Genomic DNA, 17,473 nt, shown 5'->3' on the forward strand with positions numbered 1-17,473 from the left:
GAAGTGCTTCGTACTGTGCAGATCTAGGATGTAGTTTGTGTGTTCATCTTGTACAACACTCTCCTCAAATTATTGATGATTCTCAAATTATATGTGATGTAGCGTGTACATCTCAATGCATCTTCTTTCTCTGTGATTTTATGCCATTGGTTCAGCCAAATAAATGTGTGAAGGCCCACATTTAAAGCCATAAATGTCCTGTTGTATCTATGGTTCACATCCACCCCAACAGGTATTTTCACATCTCTCCTCACTAGATCTCGTAAAGCCTTAAGACATTTCATTTTTTAACAATACCTTCAATAATCACAGTTGGGAATCTGTTTTGAATCAGGAAATAACTCTTTACCCACAGTTATTGTATGATGTATACATCCAATAACCGCGTGGCTGGACACCAACTGGCCAATACCAGTGCTGCACACTGTGACATCAATATCATTCCTCGTAGCGGATCACCCTCCTTTACCATTCTTCACAAACGTGCTCTTCTCAGCCCTAAACATGCATGACAAAATGCAAAGCAATTTCAACAAATAACCTTGTCTGCTGTTCTAAAGAAATTAAAGTATTCAGTCACACAAGAAACAATCTGGAATAACACTTCCCGATCCTCTCTGACTAATACTCGAATGAGACCTCAAACAGCAGGGAATCACACAAATTGGTGTAGCTTCTCCCTGTGCAATAGGGATTCTCCACACCAACCACACCTTACTCTCACACAAAGATAAATGTCCCTATCTCAATTGTGCTGTCAACTACATCTCATGACAAGCACCACTAAACGTAGTAATTACAACACAGTGTATTCTACACCAAGAACTTATTACTATCCTGGGATCTTAGGCTACATCGAGTCCGATAACGACTTCAACTTTTCTGCATCACGTGTCATACTCACACAACAAACGTTGCTGCATCACACCACCCAACCTCCGCAAAACACTGAAAGCTAAGCACAAACAGTTGCTACATGCGACCCAAATAATACTCACGCCTCTGCTGTTACACCTCTCTCTTGCACTGCTGGAACTTCATCAATCCTTCAACTCAAACCATGGACTTTGGGGGCTTGGACTGGGTTGGGTGCAAGTCTAGAATGGGGCACTCTAACTCCCTAAACCAGTAACTAACCATTCAACAAGCTACCATCTGAAAGAGCACACATGGAAGTGGATGTGATCTTCCTCCAACGGACCTTGAAGTAGACTAGGAGGCAAAGGAGTTAACAACACATTTACAGTCATGAAGCCCAATTGGCCACTTAACGAGGACCAGGAATCGATATGGAAAGTTAAGTGGGTTTATTACAATTTAGTATTCACTCCAACATATGCGCAAATTAGAATCAAATTGCAAAGATACTGAATTAAGGCCGACAAGCTGAATTACCAGAAGAACTTCAATCTCAATACCTTAAGGCATACAAACATTACAGTCCCAGTAATACAGATACTAAGAAACAGGAATTGACGTTCCTTAAAGGAATACAGATTGCTCCTTTTAAGCATGAACATATTTAATGTCATCTAGCTAAGGGTCTAACAAAAATGGCAAATTAAAAATAAAAGTCTCTAGGGGTTCAGGAATGAAGCAAGGCAGGTGTCAGCATCATAAAGACTCCAGTAGAAGTCTTTATGAGAAAGTAACCAGTGTTAGCATGCAGCTTCATGTTGTAAGAACAAACAAGGTGGAAAGAGGTCTGCAAGTCTCTAATTCTAAAGGAATCTGTTGTAACTCTTACAATGGGAGCACTAACTTAAATAAGAAAGTTTCAGGAACATCCATATCTCTAAACAAGCCATCGGAAACCCAGTTATTTCTCTTTCCCATGGAGCACACTTGCAACATTGGACAAATCTCCCATCGACCAAGTTAACATTGAATGTCTTCACTCCAGATGTACAATAATTAGGAGGCTAATTCTGCTCATTATATTGTCCAGTCTGTGCCAATATTTCTCTTCTCAAGCCTCTCTGTCTGTGATACATAATACTCCTTTCTCTAGCTAAGAAATCATGAATGCACACCTGCCAAAGAAAAACATGCAGAGCATAGAAAAATACATCTCATGTTAAACAAAGGGCCTTAATTAGGCCATCCTAATAAATAATTGTCAGTGTGCACTCTTAATGCACAATTATGGACACAGACATCATGTCAAAATAAATGCAAACATGATTAAATGACTTAATGATTACATATGCAGTGTGCTTCTTCAATAAATGTAACATTTCAATTGTATATGTGAATAAGAACCACAAATCTGCATGTTAAAACAAAACATTAGAACACACATGTACATATAAACTCTAACTTCTACAGTGAATACCCCTTTAATAAAATATTTGGATGCTTCAGTTGACATTAATAATGTTAAGGCACACAGGATATAGGATGTTAGTTACATTTTTGTATTACTTCCATAACATGTAGGGGTGCAGCCACAATTACGCTGATCCACCTACTGTATATAATGACATTTTTAATGGCTTGATCCAGAGAGACACTAGAACAAAACATCAACCAAGTAAATTAAAAACATGATTGTATAAAATTATCTTCAAAGATTAGAAAAAGTATTATTCATTACTTGGATGTCAAGATAGAAACTTCAGTTGGTACTTGGAAAATGTCATTCTGAAACATCATAGCAAAATCTCTGACAGAAACTGTTTACTACATTAAATGTGATTCCGTGTTCCATCCCTTGAAACACACTTCTCAATCCTTATGAATTATGTGAATATCTTCAGCCTACTAAGAATATTTAGGCGTCAAACAAATGATGGATCAGTTTAAGGAGAAGGGATACATAGAGGAACTACTTAGTAAAGCAAATGTGTAAAGACTTGTCCACACCAGACATTAACTAATAAGTCAACAAAATTTCATTTGTCTCACTTCATAATCCACCCAGTCATCCCAGTTTAAAAAATAATAATATTGAATAACTGGAAAATAATACACGCTCCATCAAAGATCCATAAACATTCAATGATTAATAGCAACATTTGCAACATAATTGGGCATGACTCAGAGCACAGAGCACTCTAAGATGAAAATGCCATGGACATTTTTCATGCCATGAATAATTTTGCTGTGGCGTCAACAAGAACAATGTTATATATCACACTCGTTATGGGAAAGTTATACGTTTCTAACAATTTGCAATGTGTTAAACATATTGTTTTTATTCCATTGAATCACTGTGTGCGCTTATATCAAAGAACACATGAAAATCAAAAATAAGATGGAGAGAAGAGCAGTTTTGTACATGTAGCATAAATATCCCTTTGGTATGACATTACAAGGATACCAAAAAACACAATACATATCAAATGTCACTTCTAATAGTGGAAATTGAAATTGTTTCTAAACTAAGTATTTCAATTGAAACAACATGTTGTTAGAAAACAAATGGATAGAACTTTTAGATACAATTTACACCAATGTGGTTCTTAGTGAAAGGCTGGAGAATTTGTTACTACAGAAGACACAGAAAAAATACAGAGTAATTACCTGCTGATCTGTCAGCTGACATTGTAAAAGAGGGCTATTCAATGTGGCAATGGATGCCATTTACAAAATGTGTAAATTATGGAGATGATGTCATGCCTATAGGAAAGAAGCATTCCTTTTCTTGCACTTGGCAAATACATTATTCTGATATTCTTTCTAGGACAAAGCAGTATTGTCAAATGTTGTCCAGAAAATAAGCTTTTCCTGAAAAAGTACTTCCTCTAATGATCATGTTATTTGTTTGCTATAGGTAAATAAGGTCCTAATGTGGAGCAATTCAGTCTGAAATGAACCTGCCCATGTTTTGAGAAACCAGAAAACAAATATAACTATTTAATAAAAAATGAAAGCATGATTTGATTTGAAGGACACCTTTCACTTTATGTTTTAATGACATTGATCTAATTGAATAAGGTGTTGACAACAAGAAGTGTGCTCAATGCATTCTACTGGGAATTCCCTACAAATTGATTTGGTTAATTTGTCCTAGATTACACTCTGGTTTAGGGATTTCTGTTTAGGTCCTTCCAGAGTGTGGTTCCATATGTATAGTTAACCCAAACATTTCCTTAGTCATAGAAGTCATATATAATGCTTAAATATAACAACTCCATTCTAAATGATGGCCTCAATTTCAATCACATGTGCAAATCAAGGGCCAGAAAATGCTGCCAATGGAAACCTCTTACGTCTGAGTGGTTTCTTCTGACAGAACACATGCCACAGACCAATGGGCGAACATGCTGGCTGTGTAACAAAATGATTCAGTGAAATCCCCTCACACATTTAGATGGCCATATATTTAATGTGTTATACAGCCATGTATTCTCTCATCGCATTCAGTCTCTCCTACATGGCATTTGTTTCTTCCAACAATTTATGACTCATTACTATCAGACAGATGAATGAAATAAGCAATGTGAAATGTGCAGTGTCTGTGATTTAATGTACTTAAAACTAAACTACAGGACTTAAAGTATCCTAGACGACAAAAGCACCTCTTCACTGTAAAATTTTCAGAAATCTGTACAAATATCCAGACTCAGGACAGAATGTTGTGCCAACCCAACTTTCTAACGTGCCTAAGCCATATTTACAATTGGATTAATGAAACTTCAACTTTTATGGCACCAAATCAAAGCTTCTGGTGCTCAGCTGGCCAGCGACCTGAGCTCTATCTTATATGTGGCATGCAGCTCTGGGGCCTTCTTCTACAGAGAAATGTAAGTATCTGGGCGCTGTTTTCAAATTAGCATGACCTCTGCTCCCCAAATAAGAGCAGTGATGAAAAGGGGGAATTTGCAATCATCAATGCCACTAAAGATTCTTTCAAATGACATCCCAGAGTGAAGTTGAACAGATCCTTGTTCACGGTCATCATTCCTGGCTCACCTGGATTATTGCAATGTGTTTCTCCCTTCTTCCCTGAAAACCTAATTGGCTGACTTTAGCGGGTCACAATTAGATATGAAAAACCATGACATCTTGAAACCCATCTATGAGAAATGTTTTTATTGCCAACACGAGACTCCTGTGTTCTTCTACCTGTTTGTTTAATACCATTTCCCATTCTCCTCCTCCCTACCTTTCATCATACTTCTATGTCCCCCATCCCTAGTTTAACTCACATTTGTTGTCTTTGCATTATCTGTCAATATCTTGACCTACTCTCACTCCACTAATGTTGACGGGGTAGGACAGTTTTTTTCTCTACTGCAGTGGTGGTGAGTCTTTTAACTGTGTCTTTTGAGAGGAAACGCTCATTGACATTGACATCCTTGCAACAGAGTTGTTTTTTAGTCTTTCTCCAGTGCCCATTGCTTTTTTAAGGACATCATAGTGTTTATTTCTTTTCTGGAATGCTATTTTGTTTGGTGTCCTGTGACGTTCATGCAACATTTTCTGTACAAAGTTTTGAGCATTTTTTTACTCATTCATTTTTCAACTATTTTGTTATTTTATTTAGCCAGAAGCTTTTTCACACAAGCAAATCATAGTTACTAGCTGAAGGAGAACTGTGTATTGGCCCAACTCATTTTCAAATGGCATCTATCTGACAAGACTGCTTGGCCAAACTATCCACATACTCCAAAGTGTGTCTCTAGAATGACACTGATGATAGGCAATGTGATAATGTTGTCCTACATGGATCTCCTTCACATGATGACTGACTTATTTATTGATTTATGTGAAAAGAGTATAACCTTCAGTACATTCAATATCTTTCGAATATGGTAACTAATTATGTAGTAATGGTAAATGGCTATAACAAAGGTAGAGGAGGTAACAACATTTGTTACATTTATGAGTTCCCTAAATATGAAAAGAAGTATGGCAGGGACATATAATTAACCAGTTTAAATGCTGTCACCATCATGGGGTTTAACAGAAATAGCATAGAAAGGTCCTGACTATCTTTATGTAAGTGAAATGTGACACAATTTGCACCTATATTGGTAAATAGTGAACAGCTATAAGGCAACTCTGATTTTAGGTCCTGCATCAATTAGAGTGCGCCTTTCGACAAATTATGCCAAGGATTTCCTTCAGTAAACTAGGCTTGCACAACTTCAAGTTAAGAGAATTGGAAAGCCGTTGCCTTTTCAGAATATAATTAAAAGAGAAGGAAATTTCCCCGTTCATCTGGGAAAGCATGGAACAACACAATGAAGTATACACTCCATTGAGAATACCAGTGCTGCACACTGTGACATCAATCTCATTCCTCGTAGCGGATCACCCTCCTTTACCATTCTTCACAAACGCACTCTTCTCAGCCCTAAACATGCATGACAAAATGCAAAGCAATTTCAACAAATAACCTTGTCTGCTGCTCTAAAGAAATTAAAGTATTCAGTCAGACAAGAAACAATCTGTAATAACACTTCCCGATCCACTCTGACTAATACTCGAATGAGACCTCAAACAGCAGGGAATCACACAAATTGGTGTAGCTTCTCCCTGTGCAATAGGGATTCTCCACACCAACCACACCTTACTCTCACACAAAGATAAATGTCCCTATCTCAATTGTGCTGTCAACTACATCTCACGACAAGCACCACTAAACGTAGTAATTACAACACAGTGTATTCTACACCAAGAACTTATTACTATCCTGGGATCTTAGGCTACATCGAGTCCGATAACGACTTCAACTTTTCTGCATCACGTGTCATACTCACACAACAAACGTTGCTGCATCACACCACCCAACCTCCGCAAAACACTGAAAGCTAAGCACAAACAGTTGCTACATGCGACCCAAATAATACTCACGCCTCTGCTGTTACACCTCTCTCTTGCACTGCTGGAACTTAATCAATCCTTCAACTCAAACCATGGACTTTGGGGGCTTGGACTGGGTTGGGTGCAAGTCTAGAATGGGGCACTCTAACTCCCTAAACCAGTAACTAACCATTCAACAAGCTACCATCTGCAAGAGCACACATGGAAGTGGATGTGATCTCCCTCCAACGGACCTTGAAGTAGACTAGGAGGCAAAGGAGTTAACAACACATTTACAGTCATGAAGCCCATTTGGCCACATAACGAGGACCAGGAATCGATATGGAAAGTTAAGTGGGTTTATTACAAATTAGTATTCACTCCAACATATGCACAAATTAGAATCAAATTGCAAAGATACTGAATTAAGGCAGACAAGCTGAATTACCAGAAGAACTTCAATCTCAATACCTTAAGGCATACAAACATTACAGTCCCAGTAATACAGATACTAAGAAACAGGAATTGACGTTCCTTAAAGGAATACAGATTGCTCCTTTTAAGCATGAACATATTTAATGTCATCTAGCTAAGGGTCTAACAAAAATGACAAATCAAAAATAAAAGTCTCTAGGGGTTCAGGATTGAAGCAAGGCAGGTGTCAGCATCATAAAGACTCCAGTAGAAGTCTTTATGAGAAAGTAACCAGTGTTAGCATGCAGCTTCATGTTGTAAGAACAAACAAGGTGGAAAGAGGTCTGCAATTCTCTAATTCTAAAGGAATCTGTTGTAACTCTTACAATGGGAGCACTAACTTAAAGAAGAAAGTTTCAGGAACATCCATATCTCTAAACAAGTCATCGGAAACCCAGTTATTTCTCTTTCCCATGGAGCACACTTGCAACATTGGACAAATCTCCCATCGACCAAGTTAACATTGAATGTCTTCACTCCAGATGTACAATAATTAGGAGGCTAATTCTGCTCATTATATTGTCCAGTCTGTGTCAATATTTCTCTTCTCAAGCCTCTCTGTCTGTGATACATAATACTCCTTTCTCTAGCTAAGAAATCATGAATGCACACCTGCCAAAGAAAAACGTGCAGAGCATAGAAAAATACATCCATGTTAAACAAAGGGCCTTAATTAGGCCACCCTAATAAATAATTGTCAGTGTGCACTCTTAATGCACAATTATGGACACAGACATCATGTCAAAATAAATGCAAACATGATTAAATGACTTAATGATTACATATGCAGTGTGCTTCTTCAATAAATGTAACATTTCAATTGTATATGTGAATAAGAACCACAAATCTGCATGTTAAAACAAAACATTAGAACACACATGTACATATAAACTCAAACTTCTACAGTGAATACCTTTAATAAAATATTTGGATGCTTCAGTTGACATTAATAATGTTAAGGCACACAGGATATAGGATGTTAGTTACATTTTTGTATTACTTCCATAACATGTAGGGGTGCAGCCACAATTACGCTGATCCACCTACTGTATATAATGACATTTTTAATGGCTTGATCCAGAGAGACACTAGAACAAAACATCAACCAAGTAAATTAAAAACATGATTGTATAAAATTATCTTCAAAGATTAGAAAAAGTATTATTCATTACTTGGATGTCAAGATAGAAACTTCAGTTGGTACTTGGAAAATGTCATTCTGAAACATCATAGCAAAATCTCTGACAGAAACTGTTTACTACATTAAATGTGAGTCCGTGTTCCATCCCTTGAAACACACTTCTCAATCCTTATGAATTATGTGAATATCTTCAGCCTACTAAGAATATTTAGGCGTCAAACAAATGATGGATCAGTTTAAGGAGAAGGGATACATAGAGGAACTACTTAGTAAAGCAAATGTGTAAAGACTTGTCCACACCAGACATTAACTAAGAAGTCAACAAAATTTCATTTGTCTCACTTCATAATCCACCCAGTCATCCCAGTTTAAAAAATAATAATATTGAATAACTGGAAAATAATACACGCTCCATCAAAGATCCATAAACATTCAAGGATTAATAGCAACATTTGCAACATAATTGGGCATGACTCAGAGCACAGAGCACTCTAAGATGAAAATGCCATGGACTTTTTCCATGCCTTGAATAATTTTGCTGTGGCGTCAACAAAAACAATGTTATATATCACACTCGTTATGGGAAAGTTATACGTTTCTAACAATTTGCAATGTGTTAAACATATTGTTTTTATTCCATTGAATCACTGTGTGCGCTTATATCAAAGAACACATGAAAATCAAAAATAAAATGGAGAGAAGAGCAGTTTTGTACATGTAGCATAAATATCCCTTTGGTATGACATTACAAGGATACAAAAAAACACAATACATATCAAATGTCACTTCAAATAGTGGAAATTGAAATTGTTTCTAAACTAAGTATTTCAATTGAAACACCATGTTGTTAGAAAACAAATGGATAGAACTTTTAGATACAATTTACACCAATGTGGTTCTTAGTGAAAGGCTGGAGAATTTGTTACTACAGAAGACACAGTAAAAATACAGAGTAATTACCTGGTGATCTGTCAGCTGACATTGTAAAAGAGGGCTATTCAATGTGGCAATGGATGCCATTTACAAAATGTGTAAATTATGGAGATGATGTCATGCCTATAGGAAAGAAGCATTCCTTTTCTTGCACTTGGCAAGTACATTATTCTGATATTCTTTCTAGGACAAAGCAGTATTGTCAAATGTTGTCCAGAAAATAAGCTTTTCCTGAAAAAGTACTTCCTCTAATGATCATGTTATTTGTTTGCTATAGGTAAATAAGGTCCTAATGTCGAGCAATTCAGTCTGAAATGAACCTGCCCCTGTTTTGAGAAACCAGAAAACAAATATAACTATTGAATAAAAAATGAAAGCATGATTTGATTTGAAGGACACCTTTCACTTTATGTTTTAATGACATTGATCTAATTGAATAAGGTGTTGACAACAAGAAGTGTGCTCAATGCATTCTACTGGGAATTCCCTACAAATTGATTTGGTTAATTTGTCCTAGATTACACTCTGGTTTAGGGATTTCTGTTTAGGTCCTTCCAGAGTGTGGGTCCATATGTATAGTTAACCCAAACATTTCCTTAGTCATAGAAGTCATATATAATGCTTAAATATAACAACTCCATTCTAAATGATGGCCTCAATTTCAATCACATGTGCAAATCAAGGGCCAGAAAATGCTGCCAATGGAAACCTCTTACGTCTGAGTGGTTTCTTCTGACAGAACACATGCCACAGACCAATGGGCGAACATGCTGGCTGTGTAACAAAATGATTCAGTGAAATCCCCTCACACATTTAGATGGCCATATATTTAATGTGTTATACAGCCATGTATTCTCTCATCGCATTCAGTCTCTCCTACATGGCATTTGTTTCTTCCAACAATTTATGACTCATTACTATCAGACAGATGAATGAAATAAGCAATGTGAAATGTGCAGTGTCTGTTATTTAATGTACTTAAAACTAAACTACAGGACTTAAAGTATCCTAGACGACAAAAGCACCTCTTCACTGTAAAATTTTCAGAAATCTGTACAAATATCCAGACTCAGGACAGAATGTTGTGCCAACCCAACTTTCTAACGTGCCTAAGCCATATTTACAATTGGATTAATGAAACTTCGACTTTTATGGCACCAAATCAAAGCTTCTGTTGCTCAGCTGGCCAGCGACCTGAGCTCTATCTTATATGTGGCATGCAGCTCTGGGGCCTTCTTCTCCAGAGAAATGTAAGTATCTGGGCGCTGTTTTCAAATTAGCATGACCTCTGCTCCCCAAATAAAAGCAGTGATGAAAAGGGGGAATTTGCAATCATCAATGCCACTAAAGATTCTTTCAAATGACATCCCAGAGTGAAGTTGAACAGATCCTTGTTCACGGTCATCATTCCTGGCTCACCTGGATTATTGCAATGTGTTTCTCCCTTCTTCCCTTCTTCCCTGAAAACCTAATTGGCTGACTTTAGCGGGTCACAATTAGATATGAAAAACCATGACATCTTGAAACCCATCTATGAGAAATGTTTTTATTGCCAACACGAGACTCCTGTGTTCTTCTACCTGTTTGTTTAATACCATTTCCCATTCTCCTCCTCCCTACCTTTCATCATACTTCTATGTCCCCCATCCCTAGTTTAACTCACATTTGTTGTCTTTGCATTATCTGTCAATATCTTGACCTACTCTCACTCCGCTAATGTTGACGGGGTAGGACAGTTTTTTTCTCTACTACAGTGGTGGTGAGTCTTTTAACTGTGTCTTTTGAGAGGAAACGCTCATTGACATTGACATCCTTGCAACAGACTTGTTTTTTAGTCTTTCTCCAGTGCCCATTGCTTTTTTAAGGACATCATAGTGTTTATTTCTTTTCTGGAATGCTATTTTGTTTGGTGCCCTGTGACGTTCATGCAACATTTTCTGTACAAAGTTTTGAGCATTTTTTTACTCATTCATTTTTCAACTATTTTGTTATTTTATTTAGCCAGAAGCTTTTTCACACAAGCAAATCATAGTTACTAGCTGAAAGAGAACTGTGTATTGGCCCAACTCATTTTCAAATGGCATCTATCTGACAAGACAGCTTGGCCAAACTATCCACATACTCCAAAGTGTGTCTCTAGAATGACACTGATGATAGGCAATGTGATAATGTTGTCCTATATGGATCTCCTTCACATGATGACTGACTTATTTATTGATTCATTTGAAAAGAGTATAACCTTCAGTACATTCAATCTCTTTCGAATATGGTAACTAATTATGTAGTAATGATAAATGGCTATAACAAAGGTAGAGGAGGTAACAACATTTGTTACATTTATGAGTTCCCTAAATATGAAAAGAAGTGTGGCAGGGACATATAATTAACCAGTTTAAATGTTGTCACCATCATGGGGTTTAACAGAAATAGCATAGAAAGGTCCTGACTATCTTTATGTAAGTGAAATGTGACACAATTTGCACCTATATTGGTAAATAGTGAACAGCTATAAGGCAACTCTGATTTTAGGTCCTGCATCAATTAGAGTGCGCCTTTTGACAAATTATGCCAAGGATTTCCTTCAGTAAACTAGGCTTGCACAACTTCAAGTTAAGAGAATTGGAAAGCCGTTGCCTTTTCAGAATATAATTAAAAGAGAAGGAAATTTGCCCGTTCATCTGGGAAAGCATGGAACAACACAATGAAGTATACACTCCTTTGACAATACATTGAAAAAAGTACACGCTTGGTTACTGCCTCAAGTCTTATCTAATGGTGCCATAGTAGAGTCTGAGAGAACCAAGACTTTTTGCAGTAAGAATGAAGGGCTGTCATGTAATAAGAACTTTATTCAAAGTAATAGATGTATCATGTTTTGAGTTCTGTGATGGGGGAAAGCTGAAGTTCTGTAGCACCTATTTTGATTATGTATAGAATATGACATGCAATCATATTTGAAGACCTTAAAGTGCACAGTGCCCCTCATAAGCTTTGAGATTAATGGGGTAAGTGACAATAATGGACACTGTTGGATGTTTGTGTAAATTAAAGTTTCAGGAGCAGAGTTTTGGGATGGCCAGCCATGAGGGAAACTTTGGCCCTTGTGTTGTTTGGGTGATCACTGTACAATATGGAGAGGAAATGTAGTCTAGGCATCTTACCATAGTGGAAATGCTGAATATAAGTGGTCAAATAATTACTAGTGTTTGTCATTTTTAGGTCATTGCTGGTGATTATACGAAAGTAGTTTGATGAATGGAAAATGCTCTGGTTTGGTTAGGAATATGGTTTTAGTTAAAGAAATTCTAAGACAGGTTTTAATAATTGATTAACTCAGTCAGTTGAAATGTATATTTATTTAGACCCTAGTCTTTAAAACAAATCCCTAAGCAACTGCATATAATCCTTTACACATGAAAACTAGAAATATGTTATAACCATGTTTACATATTATAAAAGCACACATGAAAAACTGATAAATAGTTACAATCATCTAATAAATAATGATAAAATCAAAATTTAAAAACAAAATGCACAAAATCCTTCACAGCTAACAAGAATCTTCCTATTGTACAGGTTGCAACTAAATACCTCATCTCTATCAACAATTCAGCAGCCTGCCTACTCCTGATAGTCCTTATTTCAGGAGGATTTGCTTTAAACATGCCTTACGTGCAGATAGTAACCTCAGGCAATCCAGTAAAACATTTAGGCAGTCACACTTGTTTAGACCGCATCTACACTTTCCATTGACGTCTATAATTGCATACTTTACTGACTGATTCCTATAATATGGGTTTACCCGGACCCTAAACTTTAACACAGTGAGTCTAAGATTGGGTTTGGTAAGGCCTGAATATACAGGAACACCTCACCGTTTTGCCATGAATGACTTAGAAACTGGGTGGATTCTTTACCTTCTAAATATCTCAGCTCTTGTTCTCTAGCACAGTTGTTAGTTGAAATGCACAATTCAGCCTTAGTGATATCTATTTAAAGGTTCTGGTTCCCTATATTTATAGTTAGCCTCTTCCATATGTTACTAAGTGTCTTCCTAATATTATTAGCCCACTTCAGCTCGCTGTGTATGATCTTATCTTTACAGAAGGTGGCAATGTTTGTGACTTTCGCCCTTTTCCTATCATAACCAAATATATATGCCAAATAACTCCAGGCAGTTACACTCAGTTCCATTCTTCTGGTCTGAATCATTGTGGAGGTCAGAAGGGACTGCAGAATTTGTAAGCATTTCCCTTGATCCCAGTTGGATTTACCACTTAAGCATAACACTTCCACCCTATACTGAAATTGCAGGCAGATCATTGTGAGCTAATCTGATAAAACAGGAATCTGGAAAGGCCCCCGAAGTTCTTGAATTTTTAATCCCACATACTGAAGACATTGCTCTTGCTTTTAGATGATCAATATGTCTGACAATCACAGTTTTTCCTCAAACCACATCCAAAGATATTTATATTTACTACCTGTCTCATTTCTTTTGTCTCCTATGTGACAATTGTCATTTGTATTCCCTTTCCCAAATGTAATAACTTTGGTCTTATCCATACTTACTTTCATTTTCTTCTTACTACAATAAACATCCACCAGTCTCATTAGAAACGGAATGCAGTTATTTATTTGCTTTAATTCCCCCATGATACCCTGCAGCTGCATTATTTCATCTTTTAAGACATCATTGTATAATACTATCATCTCAAATATTCCTTGAAGAGTTATTTTCATTAATTATATTATGTCCAACATAGTTACAGAAGGGGTAGGTGATGTCTCTAAATTTAAAAAAGAGTATTGGCTAGGTGCACTAATTCTGAAATGGTTGATGCCAACACAAGGGTCCCTGGTACCATTACTTTAAGTTGGGAAAGTATTGTCTGCTCATACTGAGTCTCGCTTTACTCCCCCTGGAGCCCCTTCCAACACTTCATTTAAACCATCTATTCCATCATGAATCAATCCCATTATCACAGGTGAGGGTGGCTGAGGTGATGAAGAAAGTCTTGGTTTGGGTTACGCCATGTTTATGTCTATGTCTACCATGTCTTACACCTCTGTGAGGGGGTGTCTTGGACTAGATGTGAGGTTGATAGGTTAAGACTTCTCAGTTCTCCACCCCTTATTGTGACTTCTTTTAATGAAGCATTCTCTTGACTGACAGTCTTTTTAAAGTGCTTGCTCTTGAAATTCTTTAAAGGATTCATAACATTCATAACATTCATTGTGTTCCTTGCTGGAGTACTACGCAGTGGCGGCGACAGCTTCAGAGGGAGGGGTGCGGGCGGGATACACACACACACACTCATTCTTTCACACACAGACACGCACGCATGCACATCCATTAACAACACTCATACCATTCAAACATGCACGCACGCACCAAACATTCATTTTAAAAGATCGCACACACTCATTCTTTCACACACGCACGCACACATGCATGCACATCCATTAACAACACTCATAACACTCAAACATGCACGCGTGCACCAAAACTTCAATTTAAAATATCACACACATACACACACACACACACACACTTACCTTCAGCCTCCAGGTCCCAGGAGGGTTGGGACTGCTGCCTTCCCTGCCCATGAAGGAAGGCAGCAGTCCCAGCCTCGTCACAGAGTGGGATGGGGTCGGTGAGACTGCTGACCCCACACCACTCTGTGACGAAGTGTCACTGATTGACACTCGCCTGGGGCACTTCAGGGCTTAAACCTGAAGCGCCCAGGGAGAGTGTCAATTGGTGACGCTTTCCTCGTCACCCAGGGGAGGGCCTCGAGGCAACTTTGCTGAGTCGAGGAGGTCACGCCCATAGGAGCTGTGACCTCCTCAGCCCAGCAAAGTTCAGCTCAGGCAGCCAGGAGTGTGCCCAAATCACGCATGTCTGCTCCTGGCTGTCTGAGCTAAACATGGAGAGTGTCTGTCAGGCTGACCTTTGTTCAGCCTGACAGACACTCTTCATGAGGGGCAAAAGGTGGGGGGGTGTGGCCCCTCCGCCCTAAAGGACGGGCCGCCACTGGTACTACGTGAAACTCCCAATTCATCTTGGAAGGTAGCATTTAACATCTTTCTCCTTAGCCGCCGTGCCAGCTCCCTTGCAGTAGTGTTATTAGTGGGTGTAGGAGTACTGGTATCGGAACTGGCAGTGGTATTGCCTTCCATTAAACATGTAGGGAGTTCTTGATTCTGTATTGCTGCTGTCCTTTTCACCACACCTCTATGTTCTAATGTAGTTACACTCTGTCTGTATGGTTTGGCTTGTGGTATACTGGCAGCACTCCCCAAGGTCTTAATAATATCCTTCTTCACTAACCTCATGGATTGCTTGTGGATTACCACACATTACTTTTTCACACCAGCTTTAAATCTCATTGTGTTGCCCTTAGTGCCACACTATTAATATTGTCAACTGTTCAACAGTTCAGACAGGCAGTATCACCTGACACCAGAAAAGTGCCAGAGAAGTGTGCTACTGACAGTACACAGTGCACTTACGATATGATTCACTCACCTCCTCATGTTTGCTGAAACAAATATTTGAATAGCAAGTTTTCTTTTATGTCTTTTAATTTTCCATTACAATTTCATTTCAACTCATCTATGCATTTGCTACCTCTTCTTGTTGATGTTAGTCAATGAATTATTTCATTATCTAATTAGCAGAAAGCAGAATTTGGAGTACTCGAGGGGTACAGGGCTTCTTTATCTTCAGCATGGGGATCGATGTCATAGTTGGCAAGAGTCAAGGTTAAGTAGCTGCCATTGGCCAGCACGATTCCTTATATAGACAAGGAGACCACGGCTACAGAGGAGAACATAAAATCCTTTTGGAATAGGCACAGCACAAAAGTAATTTCCCAGTCGAAGTGATAGCTAGGTCTTCCTAGAGAGAGTACAGATTTGGCAATAGGATAAAGAGCCAACCTATTATTGGTCAAGGTAAGAGCCAATACAAACAAGCACCAGAGAAGCCAAAAGAAAGCGTGGAAGCACCTTAATTGCTTGATCATGGAAATCGCAAAGTAAGGACACACGCTAGCTCAGTTCCAGAGTACTGGAGCAATGACAATGGTACAGGGAAAGAGCCAAGAGAGACATCCCCTTCCCAAATTATAACTAAAGAGAAAAAAGAGATCAGGGGGGTCAATAGGTGGAAAAATAAAAAGGTCAGAAGACAATCCTTCTCAAACTTCATACCCAAGGTCTAGAATAATATTCCACCATAAATGAAACTTGGTTCTTCTCTTCTTCAGGAAGGTCCTAAAACACATCACTTTAAAGACCATGCATATGTGTCATTCATTTTTGTCCACTTACAGATATGTTCAGTGTTTACATCTACATGTGTTCATGCATTATGTGTATGTTTAACATTACAAACCATATGGTATTACTCCATATTAGTGATAAATCTTTGTAAACATATAAGAAAAGAAAAAAGAAACACTTTAAAATAAGAAACAAATATTCTGGGTAATGCTGAAATACTCTTTTAAAGAGTAAGGTAATGTGTTCCTCTTGATAGTTTAACTTATTTATGTTTTCAAACAGGAGGAAGTGAAAAACGAAATAAATATCATGAACCAGCTAAACCACATCAACCTTATTCAGCTCTATGATGCCTTTGAGTGCAAGAACAGCTTCACCCTGATCCTCGAGTAGTAAGTAACACAGAAAACGTATTAAAAAGTATGGGAAAGCTGCACACCAATTCTGCAATGGGGTGTACCAATCTTGAGTCTTCGTGTAATGTGAAGTTTAAAGGTCTTTATCTAGTTATTAAATCTAAGGTATTTTTTACATGTTTTTAATAAAGATAGTTGATAACAACAGGGATCCCATTACAAAAATATGTTTTAAATGTGAAACATTCTCTAGAAATGTGCCAGAAAAAATTTAATGTTCTTCCACTGTGCTGTGGAAGAAGTAAGATTCAAATACTATGAAACAGCCAACTGTTATGCAGTTTGATACAGCTTGACCTTTTCACAGGGTACCCATGCCCTTTTACGCGACCACCAGTTTGCATTACACATATTATTCTGGCACAGGAAGGTTAAGAGAACCCACCATTAATCCTTTTTTGTCCTTTTTTTTTTTTTGCAGAATATTAAATACAATTACTGTCCTAGAATTGGGCATCAAGCAAGC

The 17,473-nt window shown here is 37.8% G+C and overlaps 1 protein-coding gene across 2 annotated transcripts in view; it reads left to right on the forward strand.

Moving 5' to 3' along the window:
• Positions 1–17,473, forward strand: part of MYLK3 (myosin light chain kinase 3) — a 386,764-nt gene that overhangs the window by 275,166 nt on the left and 94,125 nt on the right. For both annotated transcript variants that reach the window (XM_069216622.1, XM_069216621.1), the window contains exon 7: positions 16,874–16,983. In XM_069216622.1, the coding sequence (XP_069072723.1) occupies positions 16,874–16,983 (110 nt within the window). The remainder of the gene's footprint in view (positions 1–16,873; positions 16,984–17,473) is intronic.

This window comes from Pleurodeles waltl, chromosome 12, assembly GCF_031143425.1.
Source record: "Pleurodeles waltl isolate 20211129_DDA chromosome 12, aPleWal1.hap1.20221129, whole genome shotgun sequence".
Classification (NCBI taxonomy): domain Eukaryota; kingdom Metazoa; phylum Chordata; class Amphibia; order Caudata; family Salamandridae; genus Pleurodeles; species Pleurodeles waltl.